The 18232-nt window shown below is 35.3% G+C and overlaps 1 protein-coding gene across 3 annotated transcripts in view; it reads right to left on the reverse strand.

Annotated features, from left to right (window-relative positions):
• Positions 1 to 12650, reverse strand: part of gpc6a (glypican 6a) — a 125105-nt gene extending 112455 nt beyond the window's left edge. For 2 of the 3 annotated variants that reach the window (XM_087794005.1, XM_087794003.1), the window contains exon 1: positions 12070 to 12650. In XM_087794005.1, the coding sequence (XP_087650131.1) occupies positions 12070 to 12229 (160 nt within the window). In that variant the 5' untranslated portion in view covers positions 12230 to 12650. The remainder of the gene's footprint in view (positions 1 to 12069) is intronic. The other variant, XM_087794004.1, reaches the window with a different exon arrangement.
• Between the last annotated feature and the right edge of the window lie 5582 nt (positions 12651 to 18232).

Below are 18232 nucleotides of genomic sequence, written 5' to 3' on the forward strand. Positions count from 1 at the left end.
ATCAGGACATTATCAGGACATAACTCTGAGTATAATTAAAGTTATTATAATATCAAACACCCCGAGTCTGTGGCTATCAAAGATAACGCGCGAGGCAAACACAGCGGTGAGCAAATTAAAAAGCTACTTGACAGCAGCACGTTGCAATCCAGACGGAAAAACCCGCCGACTAAACACTTGCTTAATTAAACCTGAAGTCGAACCATTAGGTGTTCAAGCTGCCTCCTGATTATAGCGCAGCAGCTTGAAGGGCTGAGCGGTTAAGTGGATGAATCTGGTTCGTACGTTTGGTCAACAACTCTAAGGATTGTCGCTTCGTGAAAAACAAAATTGTCGGTTCAAAAAAAACGATTAAGTTGAGCTGCCCTGCTATAATCAGGAGGTATGTTGGACACCTAATGGTTCGACTTCGGCTTTAATTAAGAGTTAAGAAGGTCTTGGCAATCTTCAAGATTTCAATGCGTTGCCGTCAAGTGGCTTTTTAATTTGCTCAACCTATCGCTGTGTCCCTTTTTACCTCACGCTTCTCTTTCATAGCCACTGATTCAGGACGTTTTTTTACTGTAATAAAATCATTTATACTCAGAAATATCTCTAGATAATTGTTTATTTCAAATGTGTTAAGGTCTTTGGTGGATCTTGACTTCAAATCCTCACTTCCTTTTTGTTTGTTTGCAACTATTTATGATAAACGTACATGAAGTGTTGAGAAAAGAAAACAAAGGCATTATTAGGAAATCCTTTCAGAAAGGAAAGATTGTTTTTAATCAACTTATTTTTTATTTAAATCAAGCACAGTTAAGTGGAATTCTTAGATAAAAGTTGTATTTGTCACCTTTAGTAAGTCTGATTTGTGTCGTTTTTTGTTTTGCCTACAATGTTGTCTCCTAATGATTAGAAAAGGGAATTTTTCCGACAACAATATGGTTTGTAAACAGGATTCGAATCTTGTTATTCTTAATGATACAATTTGTTAACTAAATGCATATTATATTGTAGAAAAAATAAAAACAAGGCATGGATTAGAAAAATAAATCTCCAGTAGAAAGATATAATGTTGCAATGTTGTGAACAATTTATCCCACATTTAAACACCAAAATCTAAGTGTTTTATTGCAATAACTTTAAAGGGCAACTAATGTGTTGATTAAAGTGTGTCTTAAATAGATGTTGTACTCTATTGTACTCATCAGTATGAGTCTGTTTGTACAAAACTCTCTTTTCATTGAAATATTTACTTTAAAATGTGCTTAAGCCCGGCCACTGAATAAGATTCGATTTTCTGGAGATTCAATCTTGATTACCATAACCACGCCCACTCTACTGTAATTGGTCAAACAACAAGGTTTGCCAACTCCAAGGGAGTTATTGTATAAACAAAGCAGGGGGTGATTACAGCTGACTACAGGAGGAGTGAAGACCATTATTATGTTCGCTCTCGTAACCTCTCTTTTGTCGAGATTTCAGAAGGGGGAGAACTTTATAAAGTAATAATTTCAAAACATCATCCTGATGACAGACTTACTGTATGTTTGGGAGAAAGACTTCAACATTTGAAACATGTAAGTGAGTCAAGAGAGTTGGGTTTTCACATTAGTTGCCATTAAAGAAACATTTTATTACAATTTAGTACTTTGTAAAATGACAGTTTCAGGGTTGGTATGTTACTGACTGACGTCAAGTGATCATGATTAAGAGTAGCTTCTGAAACTGTCCTAACACATCCATCTTTCGATCGATCGATCTAAATGAATCACAATAATCGTATCATCTGATTTGCTGTCAAACATGAAGCATTGATTAATTCATCCAAATATTCTTCAATCTACCTGGCTTAGTCAAACGCATTTATGTTACCACATAAAAAAAATATGATTGACAATTATTATTGAAATATATTAGGAGTCTTTATATTCTTGAAGGTATTAAATCTAGCTTGAAGTGCAGATCTTCAAAGCAATCAATGACAAAGTCATCTCTTGGCTATTCATCTAAATAACTACCTCTCGCACCTCCAATCCAATTTAATTTTAATTTGCCTTAATGGATAGTTTATTTTTATCACCTCCACTTAAGAGGTTGTATGATTGTCTGAGTGGGTAAAACACCTAAAAAAAGAATTGAGGAAAAGATTTATATGACATTTGAAGGAAATGCTGGTCTTGAGACAGGATGAATAGATCATATTTTGGTGGAGTTCGGAATTACCATCTGGATCCAGTGTAAAGATTTGTCAGAGCTCCCCTTCTTCCTCACATCTACTGTGCGTGATGTGCCAACGAGTTATTGGGCTCTACTACCATCTGACCTGCAGCTCAGTTCCAATAATAATATTAACTGTATTGAAACTGTAACAATAAATACATGTAGAGCTATTCATGGCGGAAGTATTGAGATACTTTTCGACGATTCCAAGACGCAAAAACGTGAAACCAACACAAAAATATTCCTTATTTTGTATTCAAACGCACATGCTTATTGCAATACCTTATCCTAACACTGGGGTGAGCCAGAATCCAATATGTTCAATATTATGAGCCAACACAGGAATTGTTTGCGACAATGACAGTATAAAATGAAATAAATATAAATACGTATGATCACATATTGCGCTGTTTAATTTCTTGATATTTCTTAGAATAGGAAAAGTGAATAAAAAATAGACAAACAAATGTGTCTAACCATTTCAGTGCTTTTCCATTAATAATGCTACCGAGAGTGACTTGTATTTTATTTATTTTTTCCAGCTTTTACGATGGAAGTAAACAGAGGACAATTAATCGCGTTCCTGACCTGCTGTTTCTACCACTCCTTGATAGCTCCGATCTACTCTCTGAATCAATCTGCCCTTCAGATAAATAGTAACCGCACGCATTCCTACTAACGGTCCAGACTTTACAGATGGAATGTACAGTTTTTCAGCAGGGCTTTAGTTTGGAAAAGTGGTTGACCAGCCTGCTTTCCATTACTTCGAAAATAGATAAGTCTAGAAAATAATACATCGATACAAGAACAGCACTATGATATTCATTGTGATGCTAAACTATCAAAAATGAATTAGGGATGCACCGATTCTATACTGGTATCGATTACCACTTTTAGTATTTTGTTTTAAACTCTTTATTTGACTAAATACCAACTCTCTGATTCTATATGAAGTAGTATCTGATTTTTATTAAAAGAATCAGCAGTTTTAGAATAGAATAGAATAGAAAATGTTTATTCATCCCCAGAGGGCAAACACACTTTTACAACAGCACAGTTGAAAAAAAGAAAGTGCAAGGAAAAAAGAAAATAATAAAAGAGATAATAAAAAAAAATTAATAAAACGATCTTAAAAATATACAAATTATTTACAATATTAGAAATTTAACACTATTAACAAAATAAAATATAATAAAAATAAAATTAAAATAAAATAAAATAAAATAAAATAAAATAAAATAAAATAAAATAAAATAAAATAAAAACACACGAGAAGAAAAAGAAAAACACTACGGATTAGCATCAGGATATTTAAAGTAGAGAGTTAAATATCCTGACACCAGTTGGGATAATTATTTCACAATAGCAAAGAAAGTTAATATTTTAACACTAGTATCGGACGATACACAGAGCCCAAATATCGGTATCAGTATCGGGACCATGAAAGTGGGATCGCTGCGTCCCTAGTATGAATGTAGTTTTACCTTTTGATCTGCAATACTAATGTTTCATGACACGTATGGTTTACCAACAAGAACACAAGCTTATTGCATAATTTCAGGTTTGTTCAGATACAGAAAACTAGAGGATAATACACACAGATGTCTTTTCAATCATAAAGTTAGTGGTCATGCAAAGATTTTTTAAATAGTATATAAATATAGACAGTTTGTACAGTTTATAAATGTCAAGTTGTACCAGAAGAAAAAAAAATCCATGGGATAATAATAGACGCACATTTGTAAAACATGAGTGAATAAAAGGAATAAACGGTCGATTAAGATGAATCTAATAATACATCTTAAAAAAAACTTGCTATACATAGATGAACCCTGTAGGAGAATCTCACGAGGGAAAAAATAAAAAGGAAACAAAAGAGGCACCATTACCAGGAGCCGCATCACATCAAGTAATTTAGTTTCAAAGCCGAAGCAAAGAGCCGACCCATGAGATTCCCGAGATAGAAGCGGCGCCGGAGCAGAAGCTCCATGGCAGGGCCTTGACAGAAGCTTTCACAAGCCCTTGTGTTTAAGAACAAAAGCTGTGATAATCAAGCAGCAACTAACATCTGACACATGCTCACATGGGGGATTCACTCAGGCAAGCTGTTTTGTTGGCTGATTGCTGTGTTGCACATCCAGGCAACGCCACATTGACAACGTGTACAGGAGAACAATGGAGATATCCTTCCTGCCGGAGATGAAGCTTTTCAAACGGCCATGTTTAAATATCTAGAGTGTCACTTCAGGGAGGCACTTGTATCTTACACAACTGTGCCTGACACACAAATCTGTTCGACAACTCTTCGTCTCAAACATCTGTTTGTTTGATTTTTTTATTTTTATTTGGCACACTTTACTGTCAACAACTTTGTCACCACGGATGCACTTGTGAGTCTTTGGAAAATAACTTTTTTTACTGACTTCATTTCCGCTTTTGTCCAAAGCTAAAACCATACAAAACCGTATTTTCCTGCAACAATTCTTGGACAAAAAAGTGAGGTTTCCAGTTTTATTATCAAACATTAATTTACGAGAGTCATCAGAAAGATAACTAGACGCCCCAAAACGAACGATCTGACCCCGTTCATTGAGGCACTTTTCTCAAGCTGTTTACTCCGGTAATGAGTTTTATGATTCAGCAGCACGAGGCCCAAACGCTGCTGTGATATTTCAATAATGTATGGCCTGCCACATTTAGATCGCTGCTGTATAAACACGCTTATTCAAAGAGCCACGCTTGAAATACTCATCACCGGCGAAGAATCGGGAACCCTCATAAATGTAGGTAATTGTACGACTGACACATAAATATAGACAATAAAAGAGGGTTCGTTTCATAATGAAACGTGACCAAACTGTGATTAGCCGGCGGGCAATGAAACCAACCTAACCTGAGCCTCAGCCTATGGCGACATATTAAAGTAGTTGATGCGACTTTGAACCAAATAATTGCTTTATTTCCACAAGAGTTGTGTTTTTTCCTTTTAATTGCAATCCTCCTAAATCTTAAGTGATAATTTGTCTCAAGTCTCGCCTCTCTTTCTTCAGCTAGCAGACGTCAGGCAAACACGTGAAGAAATTCTCCAAGAAAACCTATTCTGTACTCATTTTCAATTAGACTGTCAGGAGTTTATTCTGCTCAAATAGAACTCGACCTTTACGACAGGACCAGGAATATCGAAAATGGATGATTTAAAAACGAAGAAGATATGATGGAGTTCAGCCGACTCTAGTGACTTCACACAGCTGGATCTTAAATCTGATTATTTTAATCACGACCACGAAATATTCACTTATAGGAATGACGTCAAAAGCATGTGCGATTTGTTAATAAAGATCATACGAACCTTCAGAAGGGGAATTGATAGCAACTATATTAAACGGTTAGTTCACCCTCATGTTGAATAAAGGTTGGGATTATTTTCAGAGTAATCTGTTCCTTTTTAGTGTGAGAGTAAAAGCATCCAACTAGCTCTGCTGCACTACACTGAAAGCAATATTTACGCTAAGTACTTCCTGTCTGTGTTGCATGTTGACTTTCAACTTCTGCTACAAAACAGATTAAAATAGACTCGTTTGAGTTTTTCCCAATACAGAGGAGCACCACGGATGTTTTGAAGTGTCATTTTGGACAAAGATAAAGACGACAACAACTGAGATCCAGTTGCTACATCAAAATGAACAAACATTTTTGTCTATAACTCTAAAAAAAGGAACAGATTACTCTGAAAATACTCCCATCCCTTTAGTCGACATGAGGGCGAGTAGGAAATAAGCGAGGTTTGAACCTTTAAACATAAAGTATTGTCAAGGACCATAGACGGCTTTAATCTCCAGCAGAAAAAAAGAGCAGCTGGTTATGTTTTCGTTCACATGAGGATATGAACTTCGGACGATTCTCTGAAGAAATTTATGAAAGATTCTGAGAATCTCTCTCGCTTCAGGAATTCCCAGATTTGTTGCAATTTCCGCTGCACAACGGTCATGATATTAGAAGTCTGGGATTTTTCATTCGGTATCAGGTGTTCATATCATTTATGTTGTTATACGTGAGTTTGTTCAGCAGTTCTGCTATAAACTCAGCAAACGTCTTCGCTCTAAACTCCATTTTGACATCACCCTTAAGTTCAAGGAAACCTTCTGTTTTCAAGGGTTAGTGATAATAATACACATAGCTAAGCACGTTTGATGGTTACTTTAGTCGGGGAGATGTTCACTTTTATTTTCCGTTATTTTCAATATTAGTCAATGAAGCAATGGTTTCTGACTATGAGTTATAGTGGTTACATTTATGATTATATTTTTATATAATATTCCTCTACATGTCAATCATATCAATGGAGTATGATAACAGTAAGAACCGTAGCAAATAAAACAAAAAAACATTTAAATGCGTTTTCATCTTGAGTGTGTAGTATTCCAAAGAAATCATTTATGAAGATTACAAAAACATTTCTCTGCCGTAGAGTGAGTCAGATTCTCATCACGACTCAGATCCATATAGAGTTCATTTCAGTTCAGCTGCAGATCTCGCCGATCATCATCACGTCTTGTTTCATCATCACCAACTCAAAGGAAAGTTTAATCTCACTCAGATTTTAGTCAACTTCACGCATTGATGCCGATTTCTGTCGGTCGGACCAGAGCGTGCGACTGAAAAATAAACATTTTAAAATAGACCAAAATTCATGTACGTCCTATTTTTCTATCAGAAACAGCACCAACTATAAACATAAACTATATTCAATATTTTTCGGAACTTTTAAATGATCGAAAAAGTATGTTTAAAAAAAACCTTTAAAGCTGCAGTTTGTGTTTTATTTATCCGTGTCCGTTGCTGCTGTGGCGCGACAGAACAAATGGTGTCGACGACGACACAAACACAAAACATACGCCGTCTGCACATTAGCATTTGCTTGGTTAATTATCCGTAATTGAGCGCAGCCGACAATCCTATCTCTCCTCGGCAGCGTTAACACAAAAGGTTATCTGGAGACGACACAATAGCACGACGTCTGCAGGTTACTTTAATAAGGATATCATCGATCCAGAAAGATACGTCGCCTTAAAAACACCTTGTGTCTGATGCCTCGCCCGTGTTTGTAGATGATACACTTGTTTTCTATACTGTGGATTCCAAACACTGCAGCGAAAAGATATTTTATACTAGTTTATGAAATCAATCCTGAGTGAATCACTCTAGAAGAAATGTCTTGTAGTCGCAATCAAACAACCGACAAAGAATCTTCAATTGTTCTTGATGTTTGCTTTCATCCGCGATGGTTTAGTTAAAGAAGAAAAAAGAAACATTAACTTGGATAAACATTGTGTAGAGCGAAATTGAAAAAAACTCAAATGACCGAACAGGTAGGAGCAGAAAAAACTTTGAGTTTCTTTGCAACATTCTTGTTAAAAACTTTTTATTCTAAGTTATTCTAAATTAAACAATTGATCTTTGATTTTTGCTCCTAGTTTCCATGTGTTCTTTAGAAAAATAGAGATTTTTAATGCCTTCTTCGCAATTGTTTGACCCTTCAACGGCACTGAATAAATCTAAAGGGAATTACTTTCATCGTTGAAACTTTGCAAAATAACTGTTAAGTCTCTTTGTGCCAATTTTCCAGGCGTACATTTTAACAAAGTAAAGGTTTTCGTTTGGTTAGTTTCTGGTTTTATCTCCTTTGTAACTGGACAGTCTTCTTTTCAAAACAAGTTCTACTTACTATTCAAAATGAAACCAATCATTACAGAAAATATGAAAAAATTCAACTTCTATTATAACATTTTAAAAGCATGAATAAAATAATCTCAAAATGTTACTTATATTTGTTTTAAAATGCTCTTTAGAAAATTAACTGTAAGTAAGTAAGTAATTTTTATTTGTATAGCGCTTTTCCAGACCAGGGTCACAAAGCGCTTAAACAATCAAAACAACACTCAATAAAGTATATACTTTAAAGGTCAAGATAAAACTGATAACACAACAGGAGTTCCAGAACCATCAGTAGATTCTGATCCACAGACCTCAGAGCCCGAGCTGGGGTGTAAGGCTGGATCAGATCACTGATGTAAGGAGGAGTCTGACCATAAATAGATCTGAAAGTAAGAACCAGAATTTTAAAGTTTATCCTTAAAGAAACTGGAAGCCAGTGAAGAGTTTGAAGGATTGGAGAAATGTGAGTTCTTCTACTAGAGCGGGTCAGAATTCTTGCTGCAGAGTTTGGTATTAAATGCAGGCGAGACAGATCATTCTTTGGATTTAAATAGCGCTTTTCCAGACCAGGGTCACAAAGCGCTTAAACAATCAAAACAATATTCAATAAAATATATACTTTAAAGGTCAAGAATGTGGTTTAATTACAGATTTAAATACACAACGATGTGTATCTGCCTTTCGTTTGGATTTTTATTTCAGCAAATAACATTAAGTTTTACCTCAATGATGCTATATTACAATACCTTGAGGAGTTCTGGTCACATCCAATTTTAATCCAGCTAATTCAATATATCTCCAAGCAATATTGAGGTTTTCTCATTTCTTAGCTGCTTCAAATTCTGTTGCTTAGACAACACCTTTATACCGATCTGTGATCATGCAATGATCTTGCTTCATTAACTCTGACCAAATAATATCAATATTTATGAAATACATTCATTTGTGGCGACACAAACCATTTGCAATTACAAAACAAAAACGTTTAAAAACATGTCACGTCCAGTCTGATAAAACGAAACATTGTATTTAGTAGAGAAGTGGCAGTGATTATAAAACGAACATGATCGTGACTCCACTGTTAATACCTCATCAATTTCTGGGTTATGTAACTAAGTTCTTGTCTTGATTTAATCAGGTCAAACAAAGCGACGTGATGGGAAAATTAAAAAGTTGTCTTTCGGATGTTACTTTCGTTCAATTAGTGAAGTAAACACATTGAAATAAATCAAATAAAGTCCATTTGTATCGAGTATCTGACGTCTGTGATGTTCCCCCAGTAGATCTGTACCACAAATCTTCTGAGAACATGATGTTTGGATGGAAGGATAAATGATCACGTGACATTCATGCTATTCATATGTTAAACATAATATTTCCATGACACACACAAATGATCCAAGTGAGAATTATTTAACATCAATAACACATCAACCAAATAACATAAAGAATGAAGTTTATATTCTGTTCCGTGAAATAGAAAAGGTTGAATAACGGGAAGAAATAATTACAGTTTTTTTCTCCACTTCTTTTCAAGCTAAAAAAAACCTTGTTTAATCTGCCGACAATGATTGGATTTCAGAAGAAAATTGCTTGATTATAGTTAAAAATGTTTAATTATAGTTGAAAATGTTTGATTTTGGTTTGAACATAATTGATGTTCAATCTTAGAATTTTCCAAAAACATAAATGGGTACGATTCAAAGTGTACGATGGAATAACAACTCACAAATAACCAAAATTAAGATGGAATTGTAATAAATAGAAGAATATGTTGAAGATCTATCCATTAGTGACGGTCTGATGAAGCTTCATGAAGCAGTGTCATTATTTTAAGAGCCCACTAGATGGCGGTCTCTACACTATTTTGAAAAATTGTTCTAATGAAACGTCACATAATATTTAAACTGATGGCCCAACCTAGAAATACGTAACATATGAATTATGTTATGTATACATAACTCTACACAACATAACACTGTTTCATGAAGCTTCATCAGCCCATCACTACTATCCATCTATCCATCTCTCTATCCAACCATCTAATTTTTATCTGTTCTCTTTCAGTTGCAAGAATGTCTTCTTTTTTTTTTACTTTTTCTATATATTTTATTTGTCCTTCATATTCTGTCACATTTCCTGTCGTTATAAAAACCTTTTAAAAACAATTTACATTTAAGTGAAAAAAGGTTTCTCATTAACATAATAATTACAAAAACATTTTTTTTAAATACTGTATCTATATTTAAAATATCCATATGCAAAAATGCATACAATTGTTAAGTTTCAAAGTGAATCTGATAAACCAGATAAGGGTTATTTAAACTTAAATCTTACTTGATAATTGATTCCAATTGATTAACATTGTTAAGTAGTAACTGTCCACAGTTTCAAGTTAGTATCTGCACTATATGAATGGTGTAACTGTGTTTCTTTTCATGTTTAAGAGTTTGTTTAGGTAAAAGTTTTGCAAAGTAAAACATGGAAAAATAATTTCCCAATTGGTGGAAACCTTCACTGATAGTGACAATAAAAAATACTTCTGATTTATATTGACTTCTTCATATGATTATTTGCAGCATTTGATCTTTTTTTCCAATATAACATTATTGTAATGTTGTTTTCCCATAAAAAAAAAGCTTAATGTTTTTAATTTATTTTCTCCATTTTAACCTAACAGCAGCAATAAAGTAGTACCATAGAACAATGTAGTTGTACACAGAAAGATAATGATGTTTATAAAACATTAATTGCATTAATAATCTGACTATGTGGACTTGGTACGTTCATTTGGAATCAAAATACAGGCTCAGGTGTCGATTTTAGTGAACTTGGATAACATAACATTCCATAACCCTGCACCTGAAAATCTACCTATCAATAAGAAGCTCTGGGAACAATACAGATATATTTTTTTAAAACAAAAATTGAAAGAGAAACTTTTAAAAATGTGTAACAGTCTCACTCTTAACCTGTCCATATCTCTGAACATTCCTGGGATGAGGTAAGGCATGATCACGCACAGGTAAATGATATTTTCAACAAGGGAGGTTTAAAAGTCTTGCTAAGAAGCTGCTGAGAGCTCCATCTCCTCCAATGATCATTACTGTCTGACGCCTCCAATTATCAATTCAGCAGCTCTGCTCTTGTCAAGCCAGTGATGAAGTTCATGCAGCTCGAGGTCTTCTCTCGCATCATATTTACCAATCCATCTCTCCTCCTGCTCTGACCACAGATTGCCACCGCACAGATATGATAAAACCCTCGCACGCCCGCTGTAGCCCTGAGGGGAGGAAGACAAATCCACTCACGAAAACACACACACACACATCTGCAGCTGTGTGCATACAGCCCCCTACTGGCGGAGAGAGGGTAGTGTTGGTGATGGAGCTGCAGGAGTTGGACGATCTTCTGTTGAATGTGAGCAACAGGTTGGAACCCTCAGTGCCAAACCCTTATCTTATCTTTAATGTGAGACACTTTTCTGCCTATTTTTGGGGGTTGTTGTGTTGTGCGTTTGCCTTCTAGCGTTTTATTATTCATATTTTACTCATTTGCAGAAAAGTGTGTGAACAACAAATTGATGCTTTTAGCTTGTAAACTTATTTATTAGAAGTAGAATTAAAACACAATTCCTCGACAAGAACTATATAGTTAAGTAAAAAAAGGCAAAGAATGTGGGGTTGAAATGCCTTTAAGCCAAGCTCTATCTTCACATTTGTATTAAATAAGTGTTTTTATTGTTCTTTTTGTGAATAAGAACAAGATGTAAGTACAATCTGTAAAATAACTTAAAAATGAACAAAGGAAATACAAATATAATTCATAAAATGTGTACATTTTAAATCTGAAATTCAACTAGTGTCATTTTCAGTTTACAAATGCCAGCACACTTTTTTAAAAATGATGTAAACGTCTTAAAATGACTATTATACATCTATTATATTTGAAAACAGCAGTGTTTTTTTTGCATTTGTAAGCAAATATGATTCCATTCTGTCCTATAAATAAGACTTTATATGGCGTTTTATTCTAAGGGTGTTGGTTCCATGTCGGGGTCACATGTCGTGAATGAAAAAAAAAACACAAAAAACAACAAACAAACAAAAAATCTCCCACGTGGAGAAAGAAGCTCGTCCAGGGACCCACCTGACAGCTCCTGATGCGGCACATCGATGAGCGAGAACCCTTTGGCGTGGTAAGCTTGTCGAACTTCGCTACAGCTGCGCGCTTTGCCTTCAGCCGCACATGCCAGAGACGAGAGCAGCGACAGAAGAGTCCAGAAGAAGAAGACCTGCAGTCTCCACATCCTCAGGCGAATCCTGGAAGGGGGGCTTCGGGTCAATGAGGAGATCCGGCGGATGAAAGATGAGAAAATCCACAGAGAGTCCGGGGGTTCATCCAAAAGGGACGGAGACACGCAGACCTCCCTTCACTTGGTCCACTTCATATTCCCAGCTCGAGGATGGAGAGAGAGAGAGAGAGACTTACCAGGTGGACGATCTTGTGTGTGAGCAACTTCTTTCTCACAAATGCTCCTCGTCAGGTACGAGGGGAGCAACAGAAAAAAAAAGAAGAAGAAGAAGAAGGAGAGGAGCTGAGAGAGACAACAAGAGGAGCGCGCAAGGGCAGGGCGGAACATGGAGTGGAGCTGCTCTCATCCACGCACTGTCCGCTCCTACAGCGCATCATTAGTGCGCACAGCAGCAGCACCACGCACACACACACACACACACACACACGGTAGACACACACACGGCAGACACACACACACACGGCAGACACACACACGGCAGACGCAAGCGTGAGGAAGTCAGCCCAGGACACACACATTTATGAATCACCTCTTGAGAGGAAAATGTATATCAGTGAGAACTTAAAATGTACATCAATCAAAAATGACAGACATTTGGTATCTGAGTTTATTTGTGTTCAAATGTTTTTTTTTAATTGATAAAAAGCTGTTACATGATGGATATTTCAGTAAAATTAAAAAAAAAAAAAGGAATATCATACTACGTTTTAATCGTGGTATATACTGATGGGATGACACAGCTTCACGAAGCATGTCCTATTTTCTATAGCCACTAGATGTCACCCTCAGTTGTAAATTAAGCGATATATTATTTTGAAAAGAGTGCCATCTAGTGGGATAAAAAGAGATAATGCTTCATGAAGTTTCAACCCATTACTGCCACACAGAGAATAAAACGTTTGAAAAAGTTGGGTTTGATTACATTTTAATGGTATGTTTTTGCTAATGATTGTATTAGGATAGTTGAGAGTAATACATTGAATAACGCTATGATTTAAATTGCTATTTTTACACAGTATTTGCCATCAGATATTGAAGGATCTTGATCAGAAAATTACATAATAAAAAATCCTAAATCATGAAACTAAAATCTACTTTCTCTCCAAATAAGCAGGTGGCCTGATCGTGTAATTTTGAGTCAGATAAAAGGATCTAAGATATTTCCTTTATTAGCAACTTTTATTTTTGTCATCTAAACCACTGAAACATTTTACATTTAACAGAAACTTTTCAGATCCAAAATTAACTTGAAAGTTTGAATATGCCGCTGAAGGATGAGCACATTGAAAGAGAACTGACTCGTCTTTTTGTCAATAAATAAAGTTGAATCATGGTATCAGAGTTCATTGGTGTTAAAGTGATAGTTCAACCAAAATTCAAACTTCACTCATTTTCTACTCGCCCTCATGTCGACTAAGGGTTGGGATTATTTTCAGAGTAATCCGTTTCTTTAGTTATAGGCTAAGTGTTTGTTCATTTTAATGTAACGACTGGAGCTCAGTCGTTTTAATTCCAAAAAGACGCTTCAAAAGATGCAAATACTGTACCTCCATACTGTCGTCTGTAACGTCCCTCAAGTATTGAAGCCTCAAAGAGAAGAATTGTTCCGGAAAAACTTAAATAAGTCGGTATTTGAAGGTTGTTTGTCGCAGAAGTTTGAAGAATAACAAGCAAAGCAGACAGGAAGTACTCTGGGTAATTATCGCAAATGCTTCTGGTGTAGATGGCAGATTGTATGCGCTCTGGAAGCTAAATTATCGCTTTAAATTCAAGAGTACATAGTAAATATTTCAGTATTATTTAGAAAAAGAATTCTTCACCTTTTTAGTTGTTTGGTATCAGAGTTCATTTGTGTCAAACATTTTTTTTAAAAGAATAAAAGTTCTTCATTTAAGACAGACAAAAGATGGCTACCTTTTTCTATAGACGAGGAAATTAGCATTCGATGAAGAATGCAGTTAATAACGAGACGGCGGGCCAAATTAAATCTGCGCAAGGGATGCCTTTCGATATGCCCGTTTCAATAAATTTAATTAAAATGTAAAAAATACTAAAGTTTTTGGATGGTTTTATCAGATTCGATCAATCCTACTTTGAATTAACACCTCATTTATTTTTACCAAATTTGGTTTGATATTTAAAATATTTCTTATTTTCTGGCTCAAACAAAAGACATGATTCGGTTAAGTGACATAAATAATAGTACATAACATAATTCAAACCCTTTCAGGAGCCAAGGTCTTAAGCAGGAAAGCATTACTTACCGAAGTGTTCATGTTCTTGCTAGCTAAGCTAACAGTGCTAACTCAAGACATTTAGAGTTGGAATCCATCCCATAATAAAACACCTTTTAAAAAATAAAAAGTTTTATTATTCACGTAAATATCTCATTATATCTTAGAAATGTACTTCCTGTTATTAAATTGAGGACCAAAGGTGTGAGAATAGATTATCTCTCACGAAGCAGTGTCCTCATATTTAAAGCCACTAGATGTCACCGACAGTTGAAACTAAGCGATAGATTAAAGTGAAAACAGTGCCATCTAGTGGGCTAAAAAGAACATAATGACGTTTCAACCCATTACTGCCATACAGAGAAATAAAAAGTTTGAAAAAGTTGGGTTTAATTTGATTTTTATGGTAGATTTTTACAAATTATTGTATTAAGTAAATTGACAGTGATACATTGAATAAAGCTATGATTTAAATTAATATTTTTACGTAGTATTTACCATCAGTTATTGGAGGAGCTTGATCAGAAAATGAATTCTTTTTTTAAAATCCTAAATCATGAAACCAAAAGCTACTTCCTCTCAAACAAAGCTGGTGGGCTGATCACCTCTTTTTGAGTCAAATAAAATTACCTTTATTAGCAACTTTTATTTTTGTTATCTTACCCGAAAAAATATACATTTTACGGAAAGTTTTCAGAACTTTAAAGTGCCGCTGAAGGAAGAGCATATTGAAGGAGAACCGACTTCTCTTCTTGTCAATAAATAAAGTTTTATCAAGGACAGGACTGTGAACTCGCAGGGCAGAACCAAACGAGCTGCTTCAGTATTGATATTTGAGTTCCTGAGATGAATTTATAATACTTTCAAAAGTATTCGTAGGATTCTTAACGATAAATACATATTGCAATGAGGTATTTATTTAGAGACTTTATCTTCATAGGAGTTTTTGTTGTACAGAACCATGAATAAAAGTCACATTTAAAATCCTCTTGAGTATTAAATAAAAAAATAATGATTAAAAATAGATAATGAGGAGTTTGCTTGTTTAAGGGGCGTCACTATGGCTTGAAAGCATGTGTTGAAGCCGAGAACATTGTCTCACACACGCACAGACACACATAGTGTGAGGTCTCAGCGCTAAACAACCCATTAGTCTCCGAACTCAAGATCGACCATTTTATTTCACTTCTTTTCTGTAATCAAATCTTCCTCCGATCCAAACGCTAAGACTCCAAGTCTGATGGACACTTGACTTCCTCACGGGCTCACGAGCATCAAGAGAATCCTCGGCTCTGAGGCACTCCCGCTTGACTTCTGATGTGTTTTTTCCCTTTATTGTTGTCCAGTGATGCAACATGACTGCTCTCTTCTGACAGATCGAGCTACAGCGCTGTCTGTCAGAGCAACCAATTACAGCAACAGTCGCTGAAAGTGTGAGCCGTACAAAATAATTACCTGGTAAAGTGCCTTATTAAAGCACTTGTACCTGGAGGTGTAGGTTAAATATCCGTGTCACACGTACAAACCATGAGGAACAAATCTGACGTTTTTAAAGTTACAGGGTCTGTAAGTTCATGGCTGTCTTGAAGAAGATCATCTCCGACGTTTGTAGAAAGGGTTGCCTGGGGGCAGAACTTTGTGGCCCTTATGAAAACAGGGTAAAGTATAAGTACAAGTACACTTAGAGTATAAAACTTTACACATAGCTAGCTATAATACTACATATACTTAATTTATAATGTTTTAATGGTTCAACTCTTAATACAAATTGTATACAACTTAACTTGATTTATTTTTCTTTGAATTGTCTAAACTCAATTATCAAGTATTTAAGTATTTAAAAGATCTTTAAAAGAAAATTTCATAGTAAAAAAATAAAAGGAAAACCGTTTAAAATGAAGATCTATTATCCACATTTTATTTTTCCCCTAAGTTTACTTTATAACATTGATGTTCATTTAGTCCGATGGCCCTTCATAACACACTTTTATTAACATTATATAACTTGACCTGCTAAGACATGTAACTGCCCAAATGTGCTTTATTTTGTAGAGATACTAAAGTATAATAATAAAGAGGCGGAACTAGATTAAACAAACTGTATATTTTCTTGTCTGGATGAAGAAAAACTTTCTTACTTGAGCTTTTGAATTGTAGTTAAAAGTTTAAAAAGGAACAACCTTTGGTCAAATAATATTATACAGTATACAGTAGTACAATAAAATTCGGTGCACAAGTACAAAAATCATCGATGGCAAAAATAAATAAATATGTTTTTTGATCAGATACATTTGTGTCAATAACGTTTTAGGAATAAGAGAAAACAATACGTACTTTCTCTACAATTCACAGCTGAAAAAAATAAACTAAATGAATGACTTCTAGTTTAAAAAAAAGGTATATAATCAATGTTTTTTTCAAAATAAAACCAAGTAAAATAAATTGTTAAAACCATCAACATCTGTTGACTGGTATGCGCGTCATCTTTGTCTCTAACACTGGAAAATATAAATTTCCATAACGTGTATTGAACAAACGGGTCCGTAAGTTGTTCCACTTAAAATGGGTTTCTTATAACAGTTGTTGCCTTCTCACAAAAGCTGTTGGACTGTCGTAGATATTCTCACCCGAGTCTTGTCTCCAGGTGGATAATCTTGTCCCCGGTGTTCTCAGAGTCTGGACCAGGGTTGAGAGATTACAGAGCCAGGTCTTAAATGAGCGGAGGATAGAATTGCTTCTTCGTGAAGAAGTAACACGTCTGTGAAAGCCAGAAAAAATCATTCTAGATACATTTATATCAGAAGAAAACGTTTTTTTTCCACAATAAAAATGATTTCTTTTGTTTTTTCTCCCCCTTTATGTCCCGTCATATATAATATGTCATGAGTCCACTATGATGTGTTTTCTTTGGTGACTGTCAGCTTCATTTGTGCGGCAGCCGACGCACACGTTTGCAGCTAATAAGGCTTTCTAATGAGGCCCGGGGATGATGGCGAGAAGGTGATCCCACCAGTGAATCAATAGCTCACCACTTGAAGTCAGCACAAGGTTCATCATGACTCATCGGCACCACAGGGAAATGCTAGCTTCCACTGGCTGAACAGTTGCTTCCCAAAACACTGCTAATTGTCAAATATTTGATGTCACCGTTTCCAATAGCGCATTAATTCTTCAGCGCTTTATAATAACTTACAGTGAAAATGTCAAGCCGGAAGGGCAGACCGGCGTAAAGAGATCTATAAATAGAGCGATTGATCCGCGGAGAGACTTCTATACACACTGATTAACATTATTGCAGAGCAATGATCTCAACAAATCTTCACCTTATATCCATTAATATGTTCTTTAAATGAATCAATGACGACCAAGAAACAAGAGTCCATGATATTCTGACAAAAACTTCTTTCTTTAGGATTGTAAATAAAAACATCCCAACCTTTATTACCATACAGAGCAAACATTGCATCTCTCGCTAATGGTAAACAAAACAGGGAAGTACGAGCAGCTCAAAAATAAGGTCACTGGTCCACATTAGCGAAGCCATTAATTATTGAAGACGCATACATGATGCATGGGTGTTTAGCACAAATGCCGACAATTACTGAAAAACACTTTTCAATGTGTGAATCCCTGCTTGGTGAACGATTACGGCGAACTTCCTCACCTTTTCTTCTGCACCTTTAAACAAACGCTACTAATGGAATGTTTGACTAAGCACTGTTAAAGTTAATAAACAAAAGGCTATAAGTGAGTCTTCAAGTCT

Source organism: Callionymus lyra, chromosome 6, assembly GCF_982586985.1.
Source record: "Callionymus lyra chromosome 6, fCalLyr1.hap1.1, whole genome shotgun sequence".
Taxonomy (NCBI): domain Eukaryota; kingdom Metazoa; phylum Chordata; class Actinopteri; order Syngnathiformes; family Callionymidae; genus Callionymus; species Callionymus lyra.